At 47.9% G+C, this 16,741-nt stretch overlaps 1 protein-coding gene across 1 annotated transcript in view; it reads right to left on the bottom strand.

The window, feature by feature from the left end:
* Ccdc6 (coiled-coil domain containing 6) overlaps positions 1-16,741 on the bottom strand; it is a 94,982-nt gene that overhangs the window by 15,103 nt on the left and 63,138 nt on the right. Inside the window, exons 4-6 of the mRNA XM_005360154.3 lie at positions 7,912-8,015; positions 5,847-6,007; positions 24-180 (exon numbers count right to left, since the gene is read on the bottom strand). Of these exons, the coding sequence (XP_005360211.1) occupies positions 24-180; positions 5,847-6,007; positions 7,912-8,015 (422 nt within the window). The remainder of the gene's footprint in view (positions 1-23; positions 181-5,846; positions 6,008-7,911; positions 8,016-16,741) is intronic.

Below are 16,741 nucleotides of genomic sequence, written 5' to 3'. Positions count from 1 at the left end.
GGGGGGGGGGCACGGACGCAAACCTTTCGTCATCCATCTCCAAGCTGGACTCGCTCTCGGAGAGCTGGCGACACAGCGCTTCCCTTCTCTCCATCTCCCTCTGGAGCTTCCGCTGCAGCCTCAGATTCTCTTCCCTCATGTGCCGCTCCTCCTCCAAGTACTGGGCCATCTTCTCGGAATCTGAAAAGCCACAGCTCGCAATTAAACCGTGGTTTGTGCAATCATTACCCCACCTGTGGAACGGGCCCCCTCCCCTAGCGGGAGTCCAAGGCTTAAAATTAATCCTTGGCGTCAAAGTTCACAAGTGAATTACAGTTAGCGAGTGATCTAACAACAGGCAGTGTTGGCAGGCTAGGTGTCTTCACATCCACAGGACAGTCAGACTTCTTCTCCTCCATGGTAGAGGCTGGGAGAGAAGGGAGCCCAGTTAGGGGGGCAGGCTGCCTGTCCACTCTAGACAGGCCACTTGGGGAGTGGAGAGTCACCCTCCGTGCATGCTGTGCTAGAAGATGTTCAGATAACATTCTTGTAAAACAGTTAACACATAGTTAACAACAACTCTTCTCCATGAAGTGTATATAAACCTCATCCAGGTGTGCGTGGACAAACTTCAGAAACTGCTTCGCTCCTCAATCTCGTGGATTCTGGGGATTGAACTCAGGTCGTCAGGCTTGGTGGCAAGAGCCTTTACCCCACTGAGCCCGCCTGCCCAATAACGGCTTCTGATAACAATTATTCAAGGATTTCTAAGTATGCATCAGAATATACAAAAGCTCTTAAACTGTATTTCTTAACGTAAGAAAACTGTTTTATCTTAAATTATGTGTAGATGTGTGTCTGTGTGTTAGTATTGCACAGCAGAGTACAATGCCCATGGAAGCCAGACGACATCCCTCCCATGCCCTAGTGCTGAAATTACAGCTGCTAGGAACTGAAATGGACAGCAGTAAGCAGTCTTAACTGCTGAGCCATCTCTCTAGTCTGGACTCTCCCTGTTTCAGAAACTAAAATACTCAGATTATTAGACACCGTGATGTAGACTAAACACTAAACCTCTTGGCTGTTTTGAATACAGCCGGAAGCCCCGCTGCCTAATCCATATGCAAAGTCTTTTTAATTGAAGTGATGCTGGGAAAACACTTACAAAGCTCACATTTAATATGGACAGCTTAAATTAAGTCTCCCCAAGCATGCCTGTGCGCAGACTTCTCACTGAGAGCTACCGGGTGGCCCCCAGTGAACCTGATGTTGCTCAAACTCCGAGTGGCGACTACAGAGCAAGTTCTCTTCCACAGACAGCAAAGTCTCCCAGGACAGTGACTTAAGAGCAAACATTGTTTTTTAAAGAAAATCGCAATTCAGGCTGGACATGGGATACATGCCTGTACTCCCAGCACCTGGGGTGGAGGGTGGGGTGGTTAAAGTAGGAGGTTTGAGAGTTCGAGGTCAGCCTGGCTACACAGGGAGACCTCGTCTCAAACAAACAAACAAACAAACAACAGAAAAAACTAAAAGGAGGGCAATTCATGAGCATATGGGGACGCTGCGGCAGAGGTATGCTGAGACAGTAACTTAGAGACAAGGTCACCTCAGATAGGACTTCAGGACTTCCTGTTGACACAGCTATTTAGCTCAGATATACCTGCAGGTCCCAAGCACAACTTCTCCAGTGTCCGGACCCAGGCACAGGAGGCTGGAACCAAGGCATTCCTTGGGTGCCCTCTGCTGGTCACTGTCACTCCCTGTCTAGTGGTGGGGGGCACTGTTTGAATGGCCCTCATAGTCTAGTGCCTCCTGAAATCAAACCACAGGGGTCATCCAATGAGGGTGGCACCTGAATCATTTTCAAAGCAATGCTCCCACAGGCGGGCTGCTTTCCATCCCCTTCCCAGCCTATGGACCACAGGGAGTCTGAGCCCCAGCAGATTTGAAAGCTTAACTGCTTATGACAGGGATGGAGGCTGAGGGGCCCACTTCACAGCTACAGCAAAGGGGATGCAGGACCATCTGACACGGAAAGCTAGAGACAGAGAAGAGGACGGGTCATGGACACACTGTCCTCTAAAGATGCCTCACCGAAACCAGCTGAGTGATGCTGATGACCTCTTTGGGCGAGGCGCTTTTTTGTCCTGGGGGGGAAAATCACGCTAGCATTCACGGACGCCTTCAGCAAGATCTGCAGGTCTTTTAAAGACCAAGCAGTGCAGTGAGTGCCGAGGGTGAGAATAAAGCATACTTCCCTGGGAGCCGACTAGTCAAGCATGAATGAGGAAGGAGAAAGCGAGCTGGGAGCCCTGGGAAGAAGTGATAAAAACACACTGCCTAGCCAGTCCCGACAAACTGGCATTGAGAACGTTTTCATTTAGCTCACCCAGTTTATGGGCTTCATGCAGTTACCTAAGATACCTCAGAATGACTAGGATTAAAAACAAACATGCCAGCGGACTCTCGACCTGGAAGAACTCCGGAAACCACCCAGTGCTGGCAGGAACGATGGTGGCACCCACAGGCTCATCCCAACAGGCTACTGCGTGACACAGCGAAGACAAGAGGGATTCCGTAGGTGTGATGAAGTTAAGGATTCAGGATGGCGAGATGACCCTGGATTATCAGGGTGGGTGTGAGATAATCACATGGGTTAGTCAGTGAAAAGGGGACCTGAACAGGGAGAGGACATGGGCGTGGCAGCCCTACAAGAAGAGCCAAAGAGGTGGCATAGATGGAACCCCAAGTGGCCCAAAACAAAAGGGGAGCTTTTATATATAGCCTGTGCCTAGGCTTGTTGCTGCAACAGTGAGAGAGAACACGCTACACTTTTGAAAGACTTCCACGATCTTTTGATGTACCATCGAAGACAGAACACTGGGCCCCCACTTGTAATGCACTCCAGGAGAGAAGGTGCATACACAAGCATGCTCACTGCAGCTGGAGTCCAACCAACAAGGGTCACTTGGGCCTTGTGAGATGGCCCTTGAGGTAAGAGGCTCCCACCAAGCCTCTGCTAGCCCGAGCTGAATCCCTCAACCCACACGGGGAGAGGAGCTACTCCCACAAGCTGTTCTTTAACCAACACGTGAGCACCAGGCCATGTGCACACCCACATAAACAACAAACAAATGCAGTAAGAAATATTTTAAACATAGATCGCTTGCAATGACCATTTAATGTATAAAATAGTCAGCCCTTAAGGAGGGCCCAAGACAGCCCGTGTAGGTAGCCAGGAGAAGAACTGCAGGACTAGTTGTTTTCAAAAGTGGTTTGGCTGGGCGATGGTGGTGCACCCCTTTACTCCAGCACTAGGGAGGCAGAGGCAGGCGGATATCTGCGTTCAAGGCCAACCTGGTCTACAAAGCGAGTCCCAAGTCCAGGGATAGTCAGGACTACACCAAGAAACCCTGCCCTGAAAAACAAAACAAAGCTGTTTTCAAAGAGAGAGATGCAGAAGGTCATGCTCATGGTGCAACTCTTGGTACGAAGCAATTTCGTATGCATGCACACACCTGCAAGAACACTAGGCATGTGCCCATGCAAACTGCTCGCCTGGCAGGCACAGCGAAAGGGAAGCCCTGCCCCCACGACATTACTTCAAGAAAGACATGTCTGCAAACAAACGTCAGGAGGAGTGTAGACCCCTAAAAATGCAAAGTGACCTAGACAAGTTCAGAAACCCAGGACCCTGATTTCCACTCCACACCTTGGCCTTCTTCAAAATATTAAGTCTAAATTTCAGAAGCATTTATTCTGCAAATACCACGCGCAAATGTCAGCTGAGATTAGATGCAGCAATAAGGAAGGCAAACACCCTTCCCTTCACGGTGCCCCCTTCCTACTCCAGAGCTGCAGGGAGGGCTCCTGCATAGACTCATTAGCACATCAGACAGATAAACGTGATTACAAAGGTCACCTGGCCTGTTAGGGTTAATTGTCAATGTGATACTGGCTCGAGTAAACACTTTTGTCTTTTACTCCCTTGGCAAAGTACAGAAACACTGGGCACCAAAGGAGTTGGAATCTCCCCGGGAATCTCACACTGGGAGAAGGAAAAGGTAACAGGCGGAGAGGGAACCTGTCTTCCCGGAAGAGATTTCATGCTCTACAGGATGAGACTGAAACCCAGACAAAGGTGCATCCATGATGGGTGGGACCACACTTTAACCAGGACTACTTAGATGTTCAATCCCCGGTGGTCCAAGGGAAGGATGTTTTACTCCCATCCCTTGGCACTCACTGCACTGCTTGGTCTCTTAAAGGTCTGCAGATCTTCCTGAAGGCATCTGTGAAGGCTAGTGTGATTTTTGCCCCCCAAGACAGAAAAGGCTGGCCCAAAGAGGCCATCAGCAAAGCTCAGCATAGCTCAGCTGGTGTCAGTGAGGCTGAAAGGACAATGTTAATGTCCAGTCCCATCCTCTGTCTCCAACTTTGTATATCGGACCGCCTGAACCCTCTTTGATGTAGCTGTGACAGTAGCTCCCCAGCTTCCATCCCTGGCTCAGGAGCACTTGAAGGTCTTGAGTTCTCAATTTGTGTTGAGTCTTGGAAACAGTTGGGACTCAGACTCTGTGTGGTTCATAAGCTGGGAAGGGAAAACAGCCCGCTTGTGGGAACAATGTGTTGAAACTGGTTTTGGATTTATGCAAATGTCTATCTCACTTCAGGACCCCGAACACAGACTTGGGAGTTTTGCTTGCTTTGGCCCCTTCCCCAGTGTGGCCAGTGACTAACTAAATCTTCCTTTTCTGCTTTCCACTATAAATTTGGCTTTTTAATTTTTAAAATTTATTTAACTTTATTTTATGTGCATTGGCATCCCCTGGAACTGGAGGTACAGACAGTTGTGAGCTGTCACATGGGCACTGGGAATTGATTCCAGGTCCTCTGGAAAAGCAGCCAGTGCTCTTAGCCACTGGGATATCTAGCCCAGAATTTGGCCTCTTTATTGCCTTACCGAGGACAGGTAGCCAGACCTGATTTGGAGTTACAGGTCGTGACCCGCTCCCCCAGTCACATTCGGTAACAGTACCACGTGGAAAGGGGCCTCAGAAAATTATGTGGGAAGGGTTATTTTAATTATATTCACTGATGTGGGGTGATATGCCCCATGAGTGGCACCATTCCAAATCAGTTTTCCTGAGGTCCAGCGTCAGAGTCAGGCCCTGGTAGGCTGACTGTGCTGTAGGGATGGCTCCACACTTGAGTACCTGGATAGCACGAGTGGCGTCCGGGAGTTAAATAATATGCAGAAACCAAGTCAGAAGTGTGGTGATGAAGGGTGGGTGTGGCTAGAGTTAGGGGGAGAAGAGAACAGTGACTATAATCAAAATAACATGAAATACATATGTTCATGTGTATGTATGTATATACATATAAAAATACATATATCCATATGTATTTTAGAAAGGTAGCTGAGCAGAGATATAAATTAATCAACTTTTCTGTTTCCAACCGAGAGTGTGATGTGACCAGTTCCTCTGTGACTTCCCATGTCACAAGGAGCTGTAATCTGTGTGCCAAATAAGCACATTTCCCCTTAAGTAGAGAATTTTATCTCAGCAAGGAAGGAAGGAAGATGCCCGGGAACCCGCTAATTCAGTGACTCCCTCTTGAGATTATGACAAGTATCTTCTGGAAGTATTCTAAATTATTGGCCCTCCGCTATGATAGCTTCCTTTTTAAAAATGTATATCCCAAGATGACAGGGACACGCGTACGAAAGCCTACGCGTCACTAGCAAAGCACACTGTCAACACGACTACCGCAAGCTCATCAGCAAGCACGGGGACTGACGTGGGCTTGGTACATGCATGGATGCGGCAGACAGGAACTCGAGGGGAAGGGAGGCCACATACGCTGTAACTGGGCTGCTCGCAGCTGCTTCTTCAGCCGTTCCACTTCATTCTTTAAAAACCTGATATGCCTCATCATGTTCTCAGGAGAATCAATCTCCATGGAGATGTCTCTAGGCGATGGTGGGGCAGACACAGGCTGGTCTAATTTCTCCTGTAGGATTCTTCACAGCCAGGAAGAGAAGAGGAAAAAAAAAGAAAGAAAAGAAAGCAACAATGAAGACCAGTTTGCTCCAAAGACTACACAACATTCGCGCAGAGAGGTGGCCTGAAAAACGTCCGTAGGACGGACCGATGCCCATCTGTCTAGCTCGCTACAATTACCCCAGGTCAAACAGGCGGCACAGCCAGATCTCATCCCTTCTGTTTCTTGTACGTTCATGTGTTAGTACACGTGCCAGCTCCATGTGGAAGTCAGAGGACTCTCTCAGGTGTGGCTCCTCCCTTTACCCCTGTGTATAACGAGGTCTCTTGCTCTCAGCTGCTAAGCAAGGTAAACCGGCCAGGGCTTCTGAGAATTCTGTCGCCACCTCCCACCTTGCTTTAGGAGCACACTGGGATTACATGCATGGGCTAGCGTATCCAGTTTTATGTGGGTACTGGGAATCTGAGCTCAAGTCCTCGGGCTTTGTGCTACACATATGACCCAAAGACCCACCACCCCTGTTCCTTCCGCTCTTTGAGTGACCCTGACAGTCATTTGTAACTATAAAGTCTGTGGAACACCTTTCTGGTTATTATGCCCAGAGTCCAGCCAACATTTAGACACTAGCTGACTACGTGGTTAGCAAGCTGGCTGAAAAGGATGCTTTGGGTGAAATTTAGGAACTGCTATGAATCACTGTGGAAGAGGAAGTCACTTAGAGCCAGTAAAGCTCCTCCTGATAAAAACCTGTGGGGAAGGTTTGGACAACTGGGACCAATGGTAAAATGTTAAAAAATCAAATCAAATCAGAATTCTTCAGGTAATAGCTGGTGCGCTCAGTTGTTATCATTCAGATGTAACTTAAAGATAAGGGTCAACAGCATTTTGCCTACATAATGACCATTTCTTACAGCTAAGTTCAGTAATAATGCATTTATATGTACATAAAATCTCAACTGCATTCCAAAAGGGCAGGCTAACTGCAACACTCTAACCTCCTTCTGTAAGCCGCTGGGGCTCCTGGAGTTGCTTTGTGTTTAATTAACTGTTTACCTTCCAGTTTGCCCAACTGCAAACTGACTCACCTGTCGTTCTACCCTAGTTGAGAAAATTAACAGGTAAATATGGTCGCAATCATGAAATGACTGCCTAATTCAGATTATCAGAACTGCTACCATAATGCTGACTGCCTGTGGCTGGAGGAAGTCCCCTAGACACATATTTCAAACTTTCACTTTTATTGAACTCTGAGGTTGGTTTGGTGTTTGTAATTCTACATATGAACTCAAAATAGTGTGAACGGGGCTTTAAAACCAACGCACAGGCTTCTGGGAGGCAAACAAGACTCTGGGGCAGGGAACTAAGAGATCAACTTCAAAGGAAACTGGCCTTGACCCCACACAAAGCTCTGAGACAGGATCTTCCTGCCATTCCCTTCCAACCCCAAAGCACAGTGCGGTGTGATCAAAAACAAGGACCAAGGCAATCTGCAACAAGGTCACTTAGAAAACATCCGTTTTTGGGGTGACACTTTTTATCTGTACACTGAACGCACAAGCATTAAACATCCACAGGTATTTATTTACAACAGGCTTAAAAGCAAATGGCTAGCCATTTTTCTATCAAAATCTTCCAACTAAGTGAATCTTAGAGATGTGCACTAATTAACAGGGGAACTGTGGCACTATGGCCGACTCTGACTATGGAGGGAAGAGAAAAACAAGGCTCAGAGAGGAGGCCGCCAAGAGAGAGATCAACATTTATTTCCTTTAACAAGTTAGGATGGTGTATGTGTCACCCAAGCAATTCAAATGTCCCACTGTTCTCCACAGTAACAGCCAGGAGAAATCCAAACTTGCATATACCCCCCCCCACACACACACACGCATGCACAAACACGCACACAACCAAGGCTAAACAAACCTCTTTTCAGCTTCCAGCTTATCCATCCTCTTCCACAGCCGATTCACCAGAGCCTCTTGTTCTTGCTCCAAAGTGTTTTCCAGGTCAATCTTCTCCCGTCTCAACTAGAGGAAAGGGAAGAGCTTTATTGAGAATGCCAGGGCACTGGGGCATCCTTGACTGGGGGATGAGGACAGAGCTTGCAGAATAGCTTCGGAATGACTGGGTGCTAGATCAAACTATTTCCTATGACTGTAACCCCGGTGCTAATTCACCACCATAATTAGACTTATCTCTGTTTCTTGAAAAGCTGCAAGAACCAAGTAGTTAAGATCACAAACCTTGATTCAAATGTCTGGGTTCAAACCCCAGCTCTACCAACAGTCAGTTAGAAGAACATGAAGTTATGAGATGCAAAGGAGAAGCCTAATGTCTGGGTGACGGAGTTTACGTGACTTAACTTAGGCATCAGTAATAGGTGCACTTAGAATCGTGTGCTCAGTATTTGTCACTGTCTCTGGTCGTTTTATCCTGTTCTAGCCACATAGGGCATAACACCACAGCCCCCTATTCTTGCTGTTTTTTTTTCTTTAATACTATCAGTATTTTGATGGTAATATATTACTAGTTTTGTAAGCTGCTATTATATTTCATTTGCTTTTATTACAAAAAAAACCCCTTATTACAAAATAAGGGGGCTTCATTATGACACCTTCGCACACGCACGGACTATGCTGTGACTGGATGCACGACAACCCCATCACCCTCCTCTCAGCTCCCCTCATCCTCCTGGGTTTTGTTCATGAACAAATCATAAATGTCTCAATTCGAGACTTCGGTAAATACCGGCGGTTGTTTCGGACCCTTGAACGAGTCAGGATCATACAGGAAACACAAAGTATTTCATTTGTGTGGAGAAATATGGCTTTGAAGAACAGCTCAAGGGTAACACACAGGGAAGAAGCAGGGTCAGGGTACTTCAGGAATACCTGGCGGCACAGCAGGGAGCTCCATGAGGTCCCAGGGCATCCAGACTGCCAGGTCAGACTGGCTTCCATCTCACAAAAACACCAAACTGCTGGGTTATCTGTAATTATCTCCCCTATACCCTTCTCAGGTTTTTGTTTGTTTTGTTTTAAGTTCAGGTTCCCACAACTGGCACCCTTTCACCCGTGGTCAAATATCTACATATCAGGCCAAGCTCCACACCTCCCACCATGTTATAGCTGATTACCAGAGAGTACATTTGAAAAGCCGCTTCCTAATTAAGGCTTTCAGTGGCATGCCCAATTCTTCACCGGGGTTCAGCAGCTCCACTTCTCATTTCGGGTTCATTAACGGCAGACTGAGAGCCCTATTATGGTCCCCCAATAAACCTGGAACGTCCTTGGTGGATAAAGGGTGTATGAAAGTATCCCTGGGACATGAGCTCCCTGACCTTTCAGGCTTATACCTGGGGGATACAAAAGGGGCAGGGAGGCCCAGCTCCACTGTGCCTCCCCTCACATTGTTTATGTCCCTATTAGAGCAGAAACTGTAATTCCAGCACTCAGAGGCTGAGGCAGGGGTGTGGGGGGGGAGGCGACCAACAGTAGGAGGGCTGAACTGTAATGAAACAAAATGCATGCTAAAATAAAATAGAGGATTCACATTGGGGAGGGGCCAGGGGAAAGAAAGGCTCAGTAACAAACCAAATGAGAACTCAACCCTCTCCTACCAGGCTCAGGTGGGAGGCAAATAAGGGTTTTCCCAATCCACTTTGCAAGGTTTAGTCTAAGCACAATTTCTCCTGTACCACTAAGAGAAAAGACACTCTGAACTCCAAAGATCAGACCCCTCAAATAAAATTTGAGCAGTCTGCTAGAACTCAGACATTACTGATCTATCAGACACTAACCTAGGCATCACAAAAGAAGCTAAATGGAAGACTAACAGACACAAAGTCTACTACAATGGGGGGGTTCTCCCGAAGTGGTCTGAGGGCCAAAGAGATAACTCTGTGGACAAAGGCGCTGGCTAACAAGCAAGGCAACCTGAATTTGCGGCTCAGGAACATGGGAGAAGAGAGCAGACTTCTGGAGATTTTTCACATGCCACGGGCATACCATCTTCCCCCAGAAAAATAACTGTAATTTCTTTAAAAGGAAGAAAAAAAGCACTGAGAGGGGGCTGGGAGCTGGCTCAGGAGATTAAATACTCACCATGCAAGAACGAGGACCATCACCTGGGATCCCACCATTCACAAGGCAGGTCATTACCCCTATAACCCTGGTACTCAGGGGGGAAGAGCGTCAGGGCTAGCTGGTCCCTGGGGCAAGCTGGCTAGCTAGATGGAGCAAATCAGCAGGTTCCAGATTCAGTGAGAGAGCCTGCCTCAGTTGATAAAGTGCAGAGTGACCAGAGAAGACACTTGCTTCCCCCACCCCATGAAGAGCTAGGTATTCAAGTCTGAAGCCACCACATAGCAAGACCCCACTCCCACAAAGAACACAGGGAATATAATCTATTCAAATACAAGCCCTCTATCAACCAAACACTTAGCCAGGATTCTTTTATTTTCGTTTACTGAGAAGATGACAAAGCCTAAGAAAACAGGAGGGGGATGGGATCACCTAAGTCCTTCAGAGAGGTTGTAGCTGAAGGTCACATTAGCTCAGCCCACTCTTACCGCTAGTTCTCTTAATACACATACAGCCAGGCATCCATAATGCTGACCTAGTGGTAGATCAGAACCACTGGAAAAATAAAAGCACCAGTATTTAGAAAATGACCACTCAGGAACCAGCTGTGTGTGCTTCACAGCTGGAGGGGAGACCTGTGCATACATATCAGAAGAAAGTAGCTCAGAGGATTCACGAGGGGACACAGCAGCAGCTGCTGTCAGTGCAGAGTGGCCCTTGCTCAGTGGCACACCCTTCACAGGTTAAAGCTGCAGAGACAGCCAGAACCGAAGCACAGCCTCGGCTGTTTTGGGGTGGTTACTTGGCCCTAGCAACTCTCCTCCTTGCAGGGACACCTCTCATTCTGTCCCCCACACCCCGCCTTCCAGAAAAGTCCTTAAAAGAACAAAACACACAGTCCATTTGTGCTAGTCCAGATTAAGACACTGCCACTGCCCCACCCCACCTTTATCTGATGAACCAATCAGCAACCATTTTTCAGAACTAAGGACAGGTCCTAGGGTATTTGCAGCCCAAGGACTCACACATGTGACAGCTTCATAAAAGTCAACCAGCAAAGAGTCAGAGGAGGGGAAGGGTGGCCACTTTCAAGTCCCAGAGGTTACAACCATCACTGCAGGTCAGTGACAGACTCCAGAAGCTGAGAATGTTTCAGTACTGAGAGCAGACTGAGGGGGTGGGCGGGTGTGTTAACGAACTATGCGGCATGATAAACAGTCCCCTGGATGAAATGGTTGTCTCTTTCCCACTTCCTGCCTTATCTTATTTTTAAAAATGAACATCTATTTTTTGTCATAAAAAAACATTTAAAGGTATCTAATTTTAGAAAGCTGCAGTTTCATAATAGAAACAATACAGCAACCACCAATAGCAACCCAACAATAAACCGGTGTTAATTTGTGGGTATTAAGGCACCCTTCAGGGATCAACCATTTCTCCTACAAGGATAAAAATGAGCAAAGGTTACCTCCCTGAGAGACATCAAGAGAGCCCAGAGTCATCCTTGTATAATTCAACCTCTCCTCTTTTCTTTCAGAAGAACTTCTAAAACAGTGGTTTTTCAACCCATGGGTCACAACCCCTTAATGGAGCATCAAATGACCCTTTCACAGGGGTCACCTAAGACCATCAGAAAATACAGGTATTTACATTATTATTCATAACAGTAGTAAAATTAGTTATGAAGTAGTAATGAAAATAACAACATGAGGAACTGTATTAAAGAGTCACAACTTTGGGAAGGTTGAAAACCACCGCTCTAGAGTCTGCCTGCCTCTACCTCCCAAATGCTGGGGTTAAAGGCCATGGGCCACAACACCCAATGGGAACTTTAAAAAACAGACAACAAAACAGACACACAGGTCTTCCTTCCTGGGGCATCAGCACTCTATTACACAGGCTGGCCATAACTCTCCAGGATTTTTTTGCCTTTTTTGACCAAGTAATTACTGTGGTGGGAGCAGGCCGCAAACCACTGGGTATGTGTCCTTTAGCTACGTCAAAAATTCAGCAGAGGGACCGGAGAGATGGCTCAGTGCAAAAAAGACTGAGCTCAAGTCCCCAGGCAAGAGCAACAAGTACTTATCTTTAAGTTACATCTGAATGATAACAACTGAGCGCACCAGCTATTCCCGAAGAATTCTGATTTGATTTGATTTTTTAACATTTTACCTCATAAAGTAAAATATTGGGACCTAAAGTAAAATACTGGTGACTGGCTGAGGAAGGGTTAAGATGTCTGGTGATAGGTTCCTGGAAAATAGGTAACCCCAAATACCCAAAGAGACAGGTAACAACTTTTTTTTCTTTTTTGAGACAGGGATTCTTTGTGTAGGCTTTGCCGTCCTGATACTGGCTCTGTAGATCAGGCTCGCCTTGAACTCAGAGATCCACCTGCCTCTGCCTCCCGAGTGCTGGGATTAATGGTGTGCACCATCATCATCCACCTTTTTTCTTTCTTCTTTTTACACTTATATCTGTGTGAATGTATGGGCCCTTGTGTGCAGGGGTCCACAGAGGCCAGAAATGAGCACTGGATGGATCCCTCAGAGCTGGAGGTACAGGTGCTCATAAGTTAGCTGCCTCATGTGGGGGTGATGGGATTTGAACTCAATCCTCATGATTAAGCAACAAGGGCTCTTAAGTGCTGCACCATCTCTCGAGCTCAACAACCTACGTTGCTTAATAGCAGCAGCTGTGGTACTTGTCCCTGGGAATATGATCACTGGGTCAGCACAGTGTCTGCCCTCCCTGACGGTCTGCAAAGCTTACGAGACAGAAACAACTGAGCCAAGTATGGAATGTTACAAGACGCCCGGACAACATGTGCAGACGCCCGGCTCACTGGAGGACAGACTGGAAGGCCCGGAGGGGCACAGAAGACCGTGTTCTAGGCAGAGAGAACGAGCCCAAGGAAGTTCTAGAAACAACAAGGCTTCTGACACATCGGAGCAAGCTCTTCCACCTGCAGGTTGCAGCCCCGCTGCAGGATTGTGAAATTGGTCTCATCTTTTGTGACCCACATCTTCCAAAAATGAGGCAGGATGGAAGAATCGACACTCGGCGTGTGAGCGTCTCCCTTCTTAAGTGAACCATAGTCACACACAGTGACACCATAGGCGCTGTGCTGCGTTATCGTGTGCACTGAATCCTCCTGCAGCAGAGGAGAGTCTCCACCTACATGGAGCCTGAGAGAGGCGGGGGCAGGCGAGTAAATACTCCTCCAAACCTGCAAATTAGATATTATGCCTGCTTCACAAAAAAAGGTCAAACTACAGCCTGGGGTCACAGGGCTCATTCCAGCATGGAGGGTGAAAGGGCTCCAGGGAAACTTCTGGAAGTTACTTTAGCTGAGGAGTGGGCATTATAGTTGTTGATGAAACCAAATGACTACCAACCCAGGATCTGTCCTTCACACATGGAATTTGAGAGTAGGGACAACTCACATAAAATGACACTCAAAATTCCGTAAGTAAACGGTGGCGTTACATGGAGCCAATTGTCGGAGGGAGGTAGGTAGGTGTTGTATTCAGGCATCTATACTGGCCTGTCCTTGGTGTTCTAACAGGCTACATCCTCAGCACGCACTCTCTCTCTCTCTCTCTCTCTCTCTCTCTCTCTCTCTCTCTCTCTTTCTCTCTCCATCCTCAGCACGCTCTCTTTCCCTCTTTCCCTCCCTCCCTCCGCCTCTTTCTTCTCTTCTGCTGCTCCTGTCCCCAGAGGCCGGTCTCCCCCTTCCCCTCCCTCTCTTCACATTCCCCTTTCCCCTAATTAAAACCCCTCCACGAGAACTCTGTTGCACAGCATCTTTCTCGTGAGCGCCACTTTTTTAAAAATTACAACAGGTGGGAAGGAGGGAGGGCAGGCAGGCAGGCAGGCAGGCATTTGGCCCGTGGCAGGCAGCTGTGTGTCATTCAAATGTGGACTGAGTCACATGACTGGATTTACTCCACTATTTTCCTGCTTCGTTACTTGAGCGTCTATGCTGGGTGTTGGACGCCACTGTTTCTCTCACTGGTCAACTTTGTGTTCCTGGAACACAACACCCCAAGGTAAGGCAGTGATGAAAGTCGATTAGGCATGCAGTTTTGGGGGCTCAAAGTCTAAGACTGGGTTCAGGCCTAAAGAGGCCCCCTGGCTTGCATCTCAACATGGTGCACAGCATCATAGCAGAAGGATACTGGACAGAGAGATAGGAGACCAGACACTGAGGACTGGAATTCGCCCTGCTCTTTGATAGCTGTCTCTCTCCAGCACTCGAAGGCGGTGGGTGCCCCCAGTGACCTGGTTCCTTCACACCAGCTCCCTGTCTCTGGGGTTCCAAGCCATGCCAGCTGCACCACATCGTAGCACGGCTTGGCCACATCCAAGGCACGACATTTCTCACGAGACAGTTCCCTGAGCCAAGCACAGAGAAGGCCCTGGGACCTGGGGAGCCGGGCTTCACTAATAAGCCACCGTGTGACTTGCCTGGTAGACAGGTGAGGACTCTCTTACCCAGCGGACAGTAAACACTTTGGGATCAAGAGTCTTAGACACAGAAAAACAAAACACAACTTCCAAATGTTGTTACTGTCACCTGAGCAATGTGAATAGCAAGCAAGAGACTTACAGTGACCAAGCTCTCACTGTTGGATAAAGACAGAAGGACTCGCAGGCAAAGGACAGTGTTTGGTATCAGCTTTAAAGGCATGGTGGCCGGACTAGTCCACTTCAGTACTGTGGTCAGTAAAGGCCTAGCAGGTTTCCATTACTTCAGCATGTTCCCATACACCTGCTTATAAATTCTCTTTGGCACTGGGCATTTAGAATGTGAAATAAACCCAAACTGGACGGTTATGAATGTTGTGGGCTGTCTAAACAGATAGAAGTTGAGTTCCCTGAGGGACAAACAACGTATTCCCTTGTCTAGAACACCAGACTGGGGACGCTCCCCTCGCCTATCATGTGTGACCTGCGTAACAGGAGAAAGCTTGGTCCCCAGCCCACCCCTCTGATTCCATCTCTGAGAAGGGAGCCCAAGTGGGCTGGGCCACTGACAGGCCAAACTCATCTGTTCCTGAGGAGCGAGTCCCAAGACCCTCCTCCTCTGCAGAATGTTCTGGAGGAGGTATATCAGGAACAAGAGGATACAGTGACAACTTCTGGAAGCAGAGCTGATGTCCCCAAAATGATCCTCATTGTCTCGGGTCCCCATAGGGTGTGAGGACAATATTTACCTTCTCAGCAACACGGCCTTTCAACTACAAACTCACACGCTGCAACACAAGCACCAGCAGTAGCTCTGGTGGCCCAGGGACCGTACCCACCGGGCTGCTATTGTTCCTGCCTTAATAATCAAGGAAGCCCAGCTCTGCACTGAAGAGAAGACCAAGCACTACTCATTATCCTCTCACAAGGAGGCCCCAACTTCCAACGCCATCAGCTGAGAGCAAAGGCCTTGTAGAAGCGAAGTTAAGCATGGCCTCCAGAGGGGGGAGCCCGAGAACACAGTTCGTGGCCAGGTAAGCCCTGCTTTATGAAGAACAGGGATGCGCCTCTTAAAAACCATGACAGCCCAAGCTGCACCTTCAAATGAACGCAGCATGGCCAATGCAAAGTTCCGGCAGAACGGCTTCCAAGAGCCCTTCCTCAGGTTCATCCACCAAGTGTGAGCTATGCTAAAATTATGTTTTATATACAATTTTAAATAGTGAACATGTGACCTAGCAATTTTCATTTCAAGGTAGGTTTAAGGCCAGGCAAGTAGGGGTTTCTTGCTGTTCACACAGTAAAAAAACAAAGACAAAAAACTGTACACACATCTTTGTAGAGCACTGGAAAAGTTCACCCAAACACGTACTAGACGATGAGTGGGATGGGTAAGCTGCGGTACACCACACACAGTGGGAAATTATTCGGCTAGAAAAGAGACAGTAGTGTGCAGACATGGACCGCTATGCTAAATGAAGGGTGTCTGTCTCAAGAAGCCACGTATACCGTATGATGTTATAGTGGGAAAAAACACCTAGAATAGGCAGATCCATCTACAGCAGGCTTAAGGGGAGCAGGACAGCCAGGTGGAGGGTGTGAGGCTTCTGTTGGAGTCCATGGGACTGCTCTAAAGCCGACTGATGATGCCAGCACAACTGTAAATATACTACATGAAATGGCGATCCGTGCATTACATCTCAATAGAACTGGGTCTAAAGGGGGAAGGGGCAGGGCAGCAGCTTGGGCTAGTTGTGGAATGCCCATTTAGCATGCAGGAAGCCGTGAGTTCAAAGTCACCCTCAGTCACAACAGTGATACTGAAGCCATCCTGGGCTATGTGAGATCCTGTCTTAAAACATAGAAGAAGAAGAAAAAAAAGTAAATCCTAAACAGAGGAACCAGAGCCACACCTGGTTCCTTTCACATTCAGAGCAGGTCCTGAACACTCCCCGCACCCAGCGCTGTCTTCTAACAAGGAAAGGATGGCCGGCTCTCTTGCGTTCAAAGCAACACTCAGGCCTAACCATGATGTGTCTGTGGGGCCGTAAGACAGAGCACTCCCCCTGCCCCCAGCAGTTATGGCTTCAACAGTGGTGGATCTGGATCGTTGGAAAGAACAAAGGTGCCCACCGCTGATGGTGACAGCCATGCATAGCGCATCAACAGCACACACGGCGCAAAGCCATGCTGACAGCAAC

Source organism: Microtus ochrogaster, linkage group LG2 (assembly GCF_000317375.1).
Source record: "Microtus ochrogaster isolate Prairie Vole_2 linkage group LG2, MicOch1.0, whole genome shotgun sequence".
In the NCBI taxonomy this organism is placed as follows: domain Eukaryota; kingdom Metazoa; phylum Chordata; class Mammalia; order Rodentia; family Cricetidae; genus Microtus; species Microtus ochrogaster.
The sequence above is the reverse complement of the archived record's forward strand: the minus strand, read 5'-3'. Positions and strand labels throughout refer to the sequence as shown.